This window comes from Natator depressus, chromosome 10 (genome assembly GCF_965152275.1).
Source record: "Natator depressus isolate rNatDep1 chromosome 10, rNatDep2.hap1, whole genome shotgun sequence".
Classification (NCBI taxonomy): domain Eukaryota; kingdom Metazoa; phylum Chordata; order Testudines; family Cheloniidae; genus Natator; species Natator depressus.
This window is the reverse complement of record NC_134243.1, coordinates 7,401,508-7,410,603: the sequence shown is the minus strand read 5'-3', so window position 1 is coordinate 7,410,603 and position 9,096 is coordinate 7,401,508. Positions and strand designations below refer to the sequence as shown.

General features: G+C 50.4%; 1 protein-coding gene across 1 annotated transcript in view; it reads right to left on the bottom strand.

The window, feature by feature from the left end:
• The window catches only part of ATPAF2 (ATP synthase mitochondrial F1 complex assembly factor 2), a 16,315-nt gene extending 7,219 nt beyond the window's left edge, over positions 1–9,096 (bottom strand). The window contains exons 1-7 of the mRNA XM_074965085.1: positions 8,906–9,096; positions 5,896–5,940; positions 5,320–5,465; positions 4,584–4,681; positions 3,000–3,080; positions 2,343–2,455; positions 519–634 (exon numbers count right to left, since the gene is read on the bottom strand). Coding sequence (XP_074821186.1) covers positions 519–634; positions 2,343–2,455; positions 3,000–3,080; positions 4,584–4,681; positions 5,320–5,465; positions 5,896–5,940; positions 8,906–9,035 — 729 coding nt within the window. The 5' untranslated portion in view covers positions 9,036–9,096. The remainder of the gene's footprint in view (positions 1–518; positions 635–2,342; positions 2,456–2,999; positions 3,081–4,583; positions 4,682–5,319; positions 5,466–5,895; positions 5,941–8,905) is intronic.

Below are 9,096 nucleotides of genomic sequence, written 5' to 3'. Positions count from 1 at the left end.
TGCCTGCCCTGTGTTTGGAGACCCTCAGGTGAAAGGGGCTGCAGAAGGCAACGTATTAGGGCCTGATCCAAAGCTCATTCAAGTCAGACTTCCATTAACTTCACTGGACTTTGGGTCAAGGATGGTTTGGTGCAAGGACAGAACCTTTTCTGTTCACAACCATCGCGTTAGCATTAGCTTAGTCCTTGGCAAAATGCTTAGGCCTGGCCAATACAAAGAATCAAGACCATTCCTTGGCTTTGCACTGCAGGCTGGAGGAGGGCCAAAAAACAGCAGTCCAGCTTCTGCAAAAGAAATCCACAGCCCTCAGCAGGTTGGACTCAAAGCGCCTTCGGCTGTTCCTCATGTGACTTGCGTGGCTGACCACTCACACTGTATTGACCAGTGGCAGCCTGGCGCAGTGACCATCTCCTGTAATAGCAGGCAGTTCTGTGGCCAGTCGTTTGTGCTGGGAGATCACTTCTCCCACTGAGATTATCGCTATTTGAATTCTAGGGTTGCTCTGGAACATACTTTACCTGGAATTCTTCCTCCAGGCGAGACAACAGCACAGCTTTTTCGACCGGAATGTGTCTGTCAATCAGTCCCATGGACAGAATCAGAGATTTCAATTGTGTGATCACATATTCTATACCTGGGAGGGGGGAAAACAGCAAACGTGAACCACGGTATTTATACAAAATCACGTTGGATTCTTCACACCTTCTGAAGGCGCAGCCAGGGCATAACGTGTTCGGCAGGATCAGATGGGTAGATGATCCCCCACACCTTGGATCAATGCACTCGACAGAGTCAAGTCCACAGTTAATACACACACAAAATTTCTGTTGCTACTCAGGATCCATTGTTACTGTGATGCAAATGGCTGCAGCTCTGACTGCAAACCACTTTCTCTCATTCTGAAACACACTCTTGTAACGTAATAATGCCACACCACTGGATACAAATTTGGAAGGATTCCCTTCTGCAGAATGGCAGAGCTCACATCCTATCGCTGAAGAGCTGGGGATGAGATCAGAGAACACATACAACCATCCAGGAAAGGGAGAGAGAGAAAAAGGGGCTTGATCTGCAGAGATGATGAGCATTTGTGACAGCTGGAGGTACTGAGCGCCACTAAAAACTAGGGCCATGTACAGGGCAAGGGGAGGAGACGAAGCATAATTCACGCTCAATCTGAGCTAAGTGATCAGCTAGAGTCAAGGCCAGATTGGGGATTGATAGTCAACTGACTGCCCAGGAATACAACAGCTGGTGCCTGTGGCCTTGCCGTCCCCAGCTGAAGACAGACGTGCCAAAATACCAACCAATCAACTAAAAGAAGCACCCCCGACCTTACCCTAAACACAAGCTGTAAATAAAAGGCGACCAGAAATGTTTGCAGGAAGGATTGAGGAGGCCCTGAAATCAGAACAGAGAGCACACTTTTCTACTAGGAATTCAGTGTCTCATTGTCTTCTGACAAGGTAGCCAGGGATTCTGGTGGGTTTCTAATCGGGGCTTTGGACCGGAGCCCGCGGAGCAGCTCCAGAGCAGTGGAGCTGCAGGTTTTTGCCTGGAGCTGGAGCGGAGCCGGAGCACAGCTCCAAAGCCATTTTTAATCAACTCTGTTTAAAACATTTTTGTTTTGAAAGGAGAATGACACAAGGAATAAAGAAGGGACGTCTCGGGGTAAAAATCCGTTTTAAAATCTTTACCACTGAACTGAAAGAATTTTTTAAAGTCTTGGGCACTTTTCACCATTTTTGCTGTTTATTCACATCTTGTGCTTCAAGGAGGATGAGCAATGAGAACAGATTAGTTAGTTTCACGTTCATTTCCAGTCAGATTCACTTTCTGGATCTCCTTCAGTTTCACAAGAGAAGAACAACTGGGCTACTACTAACCACAGCTCTTACATTTTAAATTTAAACTCAAGGGGTTTTTGTTTACTGGGAGGGGAGTCACAAAACCATAAAATTGTTTCTGTGCATTTGGGGTTTCAAACCCCTTTTCTTGGTAACAAAGCCTAAATTTTGGACCGAAATCACCTGAAAATGTCATGTTAAGGAAAAAAATAAATATCAGTAGTTCTGAGAGAATCAGGGCCTAATACAACAAGACACTGTACAACGAAGAGAGCCCCTGCCATACAGAGCTAGAACTAAAGGTCTAGCTTGGATTCATTTATTTTAAACTACAATCTCCCTTTGTTTTCCCCCTGTTGATTTAAAGTCTCCCTTCCTTCCCCCAAACGTTTGTGTTGTGCTGGTCACTGCTGCGAGAGAGGAAAAGGCGTATGTGCTAACGGTGCTTCGTGTACTCGGGATGGATGGACACACCAGATAAGTCGTACTCAGTACCTTGCAGTGCCCACATGTTGTAAGATGCCAAATGGCTGGTGAAAGTGTCTTTGGTCCTGGCTGGGATGTTGGGTCCCATGATGCTAGTAGAGGAGCCGATCTCCACATTGTACCTGAAATGAGTTAGATGGTACCAGACAAACGATTAGTCGCTGAGACGTGAGCCTCAGTATCATTATGAAGCAAGACTCTGGTTAAATTTAGCCCTGGCGTAAGCAGATACAACCCTCACTGATGTCGGCTGGGGTTATACCTGCTTTTGTCCCTGGGGGTGTATGTGGGGACATTTTCTACCTACACTGCACTGCTCTAATTCATTCACAGAACCAGTCAGTGCAATGTTGTATGTGCAGCAACATCTGGTCTTGCTTATGGAATTTACAAGCCTAATTCCCTTCCTCCTCAATGGGCTGAGAAACACCATGAAGAATCTCCAAGACATCACGCTGGAGACGTGACACCTCTTAGGAACAGTCTCTGCCCTCCAAAGCCTCCTCAGTGCCTCTTTCCATAGCCCAACGGGCTGGCCCCAGAATAGCTCGTGAACTAAACTGTCACCAGCATGATTGGTTTTCGGATAGTGCAGTGACGAGCACCCTCGGAATACCACAGAGAGGGCAGCTAGCAACGAGAAGGGAAAAGTCTTTGACTTCTTACCTTTTCTCAGCCCACTCGATCATGGGATCCCACTCATTCTTCTGCAGTTCTACTAGGCCGGCTGGCTCCTCCACCCTGTAGCTAGAACATTGCAACAAGAAAACAACCTTCACCAACAAATCATTGGCCTTCTTCACGCAGTACGTGGAGCAAACCTACCAGGCAGCTAAGCCTGTTTCAGGGATGGCAAGGGGAGTCCAGTATTTGAAGAGCAGGTACCGACCATAAGCTTCAATGCGTATGCTGCTTGAAAGGAAGAGCTTCCATTGACGACCCTCCCCCAGATCCAGAGCCCTCTGCTGGACAGACCACCAGCCAGCTCTTGATCCCTGTAAGGAGGGATGCTGCTCCCACAGCCCTGCCCACATTTAGGGCCTGATGCTGTGATATCACTTCCAGGTCTGTGCCTGTGCCCTCCTGAAATAACCGTGGGGGTGGAGTGCCGGCCTATAGTTCTGCTTCACACCACGAGAGACCCCTGCAGCCACAGGCTGCAAAGCACTTTGACCAAAGGTGAATCAGTTTTACAGGTGGGGAAACTGAGGCACAGGGAAGGCCATAGACTTGTCCACTATCAAATGGGCCAGTAGTCGACCTCAGTGAGCACTGGATCCGGCCCTAAATTGGCAGTGGGATTAAGTGCTGTCCAGGGGTCAGAGCAGGGGCACTGACCCCTGAAGCACGAACTTGTTAGCTATCTGTTTTAAAAAACACTTCCACAAAACCTGGCAAGGGGGGAGGGTCTCAGAGCCCATGCTCCAGCTTGAGCAACTACACGGCTATTTGTAGCCCCGCAGCATGAGCCCAAGTCAGTTGATCTGGGCTCAGAGACTCGGCGCCAAAGTTTTTCTTTGCAGCGTAGACATACCCCTAAAGGCCAAAGACAGTTCTGATCCCTTAGTCGGAGCTCCTGGAGTTCAACGGGGCAGGCCAATGGGTTCAGTGAAAAAACAAAATACAGCAGAAAGGAATTCTAGAGCAAACCAGGTGTTAAGGCCCGGCACGGAAACTGCCATGCTCTGTATAGCTAAATCCAAGGCGCTTGCACGGCCAAATACTTACAGAGAGCAACATCTTGGGGGAGCAATTCAGGCCTAGGGTAAAGTCTCAATGGAGCTGAACCCCATCACGCCAGGGCTGAACTGGCCCCCCGTGCAGGGAGTGAAATCTTCCTGGGGTTCATGAGTTTGGAGGAGAGGGGGGGCACTATGTTGACACTATGAGTGCGTTGTGCTTCTCTACCCCTAAGGAGTGGCTCTGTGCTGGTCCCCTTTTAGAAGGGGCCCGTCCTCTGATCCACGTTGGCTGCTAGGCTCAAGGGGACGTACTACACACTGGAGTCATTGCCGGGGCTGCACCTCTACAGAAAGAGAAGGGCAGACGCATTGTTCAAGCCAGGGCATTTGTCCCAAAGGCTGCATTTGTGCCAACTAGTCACCCAGCTTAATGTGTTTCCAAACCTCTAGACACCCTTCCAGTCTGCCCAGCTGGAAGATGCAATAATCCATAATAAGACAACGAGAGTGCCCTGGTTTCTAAGCCAGAGGTTTCCCTAGTGAAATGCAAGCCCAGACAGTCCCCTACCAGACAGTATCTGTCTCCAGGAACTTTACAGCTGCTCTGATTATCTGATCTTTGTTTCGCTGAGATGGGTTGTCCAAAGCTGTGTTGCACAATGTGGTCTGCAAAACAAAAGGCAGTTACACCAGCCAGCTCTGATTTTACAAGGTCCCAGACAACAGCTAAAGAAACCTTATCGTGCTAGTGACTGATTAAGCTATAGTGATGCAAAGCCTAGCCCAGGAGGTTAATGAGTCCAAGCCCACTGGAGACGAGATTCTTCCCAGCTTTGGATCAGGCCCATAAACACAGTGCTCCCATGAGCAATGACAGGACGGGAGCACGCTGGAGGCCTTGGGGTAAAATAATCTGGATGAGAAGCATTTCCAGCTGCAAGTCAGGTCCCATTCACATGGGAGTTTGGCCCATGTTAGGGGGAAGTTTTTAACCCTAGGGTTAGACCCAATAGCTGCTAACAGGTGAGGCGCGCTTTGCCCCAGCACTGTGGGTCAGGCAAAAGCCAAGAAAGTGTAAAAAAAAAAAAAAACTAGACTTAGCCCCTTTATACATCAATCTAGTTTATGTATTTAGCTCAGCAATGGGGCCTGCACAGACTACAGTTCCCAGCATGCTATGCTCCATCTTTATCCAAGATAAGGCTGTCCATAGCAGTGGCCCCAGTGAAACCACTTGTTAGATTCCTTCCCACCTCGAGGCTCACTATGGAGCCTCCCCTTCCACCAAAGCCCACAGCGCTCACCAGATGCATGGTGTAGGACTTGATGGTGTCCTGCTGGGAATCCCATTCTGTAGCAACAGCAATAGCCAGGGCCTCACTGGGGACAGTGAAGAGTTTGGCCTGGGGCGTTTTCAGCTTCCTGTGGTCCAGGTTTATTTCAAAGCCACCTGGGGGATCAGATTAGAAACCCAGCGAGATTCCAGGGTAAAGCACACGAGGGATTCACGTGCAACCCCCAGGCAGGGGGCAGATTCAGAGATAAAGCTGAAGGGAGCAAACTCATCCCCAGGCAATGCCAGTGATACACCTGGCCCAGGAGTCTCCCCACTGAAGGTCTTAGGGGCCCCGCTCTACCAGAAAAGAATTTCCAAGAACCATTCTTGGAAGCCATTTCCCTTCCCATGGTTTTGCCAGCCAATGGGGAAAGGGCAAACCAGGTTTGTGACAAAGCTATCTCTCAAGGTCTGATTTCCAGGCCTGGCCAGCATCTGCCGGAAGGCAGGGCCCGCGTTCCATAACCACCCTTCCTTGTGCCCAGCTGTCACACAAACGGCAACGCGTCGGACACCCGGCCAGACTCCTGGCAGAAGCACTCACCTTCGCCTTGGGAGATGCTAACGTTCTGGTAAAACCTCTTCCTTTCTGGGGGGGGAGGAGAAATTAATATACTCAGAAAGCAGCAAGAAAAACAACAGTCAAGCCCCTCTCCTCATCCCCGCTCACTGCAGATCTGACATACCGGCTCTCCTCGGCAGTGCTGAGCATAGCACAGCTGGCCTCCCTCCCATCTCAGAACCTTGCTGGTTCAGAGTCCCTCTAAACTAGCCCATGTGCCTGAGTCCCTCTGGACCTGCCTCAGGGCTTTGGTGTGAGGCCTGTCCTGGGAAAGGGCTCACCATGAACCAGGGGCCCCTCTTTAAGCAGAGCAGCTGCTTCCCTCTAGCATGCTGCACCCAGCTGTAGTCTCACGCCTGTTGTGCGGCACCCATATACAAAGCAATGGGCATGACCTCGACAAGGGTGTTATGGCTCATTTGGCTTAGTAACGAGCCAGGCTCAGCCCTGCTGTGAGCCCACTGAAGCCAAAGAGTCACCCCAGAGATACATCTTGGTCATCCATTCTAGTTTTAACCCCTCCCCCCACCCACTTCCTAAGCGCCAACTGTGCCCAGGTAGAAGGGAGACACCCAACTTATAGCACCATTCTTCCCCTCCATCCCTCCCTCCCGCCATGTCCCTTGTCAAAGCAATCCTTGTCCCATGTATTTCAACAGAGGAATACGGTGTCGGCATATTACACACTCCTGATCTTTTTCTACATATAGCTTTCAAATGCTGTTTACTCTGGGGCACTAGAACCAGATGCTGCTTCTCCTCCCCACACCAGGTGGCCTTGGGGGACACCTGCAAGGAGGAGGAGCCAGAGACTCCAGCTGATCAGGGCAGAAGAAGCCAAAGCAGGACACTCAGAGAATTTGCAGCAATTTTGACTGGACTATCTGTGCCCAGTGCTGATCAACTGTTCCAACCAGCTCTCCCAGTCTCTTCACCTGTTTCCCTCCACACCGGCCCCTCTTCTCCCCTGCCCTTTTCTCTCCAGTTAGCTGATCCGTTCCTAACTAAACCCACCACAAAAAAACAAAAAAAAATCCATGGCACTAACATGTCATTTGCTGTCACCCCAGTGTTCCAGTGACCTGTCAGGAGCTTTTCTCAGCTGGTCAAAGCTGTTCCACCTGCTGGAGAGATGCAGCAACTCCAATCAGCAGGAGCTACAACTCCCATGTAGCTTAGGAGGGTCACCAATATCCAGCCAGCTTTTAAAACAGCTCCCTCGGGTGTGATTTCAGACGGAAGCCAATGATGTGCCTGAGTCTAGAATAGCCACTAAATTACAGCAACAAGCTAGCCTGTCATTCTGCCCTGAACGCCCTCTGGCTGGATCCAGGAGCATTGCCCACAACGCACAAACCTGCGTTCATGTAGATGTATAATGCAGCATGCAATTTAATATACTGGGGAAGCAATGATCTCTTTGCTCTTCCCCAGGCCTTTAAACTGAGGATCTCCATCCCAGCTGCACCTGTCTGATGCCAATCTGGTGCAATAGCAAATCTACTGCTAGGGGTTACAGGGCCCCGGTTTTAGAAGCCGTTTCCATTTGGCACCTGCACTGTTGCCAGGCACAACCAATAGACTTTGAAATGGCATGAATGGCACCTGCTAATTCCCTGACTGCGCCCACACGTAACACAGCTAGATCCCTGCACTAACAGTCGTCACACCCACAGTATTCCCCGCCCCAAACAAAAACCACGGTCAATGTTAATGAATGAATTCAAGGGAATCCTAGGGCCTGTGTTATGCAGGAGGCCAGACTAGATGATCACAGTGGTTCCTTCTGGCTTTATAATGTAGTAATAAATTAACATAGGAAGACCGGCTCTTTGAGGACATGCAGAGCAACAGCAGGTAAACAAGTTCCAAACTGGGAGCTACGTGCCTGTGCTGTGGATCCAGTTCTGAGGCTGTGTTAACACGGGGACTGGGCCACTTACAGAGATAGACAGACACCTGGACCCATTTCCCACACAAAGCAGGGAGAATGGGCTACCTCTCCAAACCCTTGCCCTTATGGTAGTGACAAACTGGGCCTGGACTATGGCTCCATTCCTACATTTGACTGCACGTGCAGGCCCCTGGATTTCCAGAGTCCCAGTGAAGGCAAAGGGAGTCTGCCCAGACCAAGACAGTTGCAGGATCAAGGGACTTAAAGAATGCCATGTTGTTAGGACTATAAAAGCATGCGCCCACAGCTTTCATCCTGCAATAAGACAGACTCCCTAGTCCTGTTTTAATGGGGCTCCAGGACATGCATTTCATTGCAAGTTCAGGGTTTTGGCTTGTGAGAAACAAAGGGTCTACTGAAACCACAGGGGAAAGATGTTTAAAGCGCCACTTCTACAACTAAGGAAGGATGGACTAGTGGTGGAGGTGTTAGCCTGTGACTCAGGAGACCTGGATTTGATTTGCTGCTTTGCCACAGACTTTGTGTGTGACCTCAGGTTCTCTGTCCCTCCGTTCCCTGTCTTTTAAGTGGGGAATCACAGCACTGCCCAGCCTTACAGGGGGGTTGTGAGAAAGAATAAATTAAACAATGTGAGGTACTCAGCTACTGTGGTGACTGAGGTCACAGCAGAACCTAAAACAGAACTGACAGCCCGTGCTAACTGCTGCATCTGTGAGGCCCTAGGCAGGCAGAGCCGCAGACTCACACACGGTCAGCAACAGGCATGAGGCATTAGACTTCAAGCTCTCTGGGGCAGGGGTGTGGTTGTCTTTTGCCTCTGCAGCAGCCTGCACATACGTGAATAATAAATGTTCATCATCAGGCTTGAAATACCTGGGTCTCCACATCTACTGCTTCAAAATGTTGGGCCCGCCCTGCTCTGTAAATAGGGGATCAGGCCCCTCTCATAAACCGTGGTCACAGCCAGCTTTTAGGACGGGCTAAATCCACCCCTGATGAACGTCCCTGCCACCTGGAAATAACCGTGTTGAAATCCGCCGCGTGTGCAGCAGGATCGCTGTCCAGCTTTGTCCTCACCTGTTGGTGGCGTGTAGGTCCGTGCCGTGCCCGGCAGTGAAAGGCTCGGGCCCCCAGCAGGGGGGGCCGGGCACAGCCGTGGGGCCTGGGGCGGCCTGGCGCAGAACAGCCGCTGACAACTGCGCCACATTCTGGGGAGGCAGCGAGCAACCGCAAGATGGGGACGACCCGGCCCTGTTAAAGACCTGGGC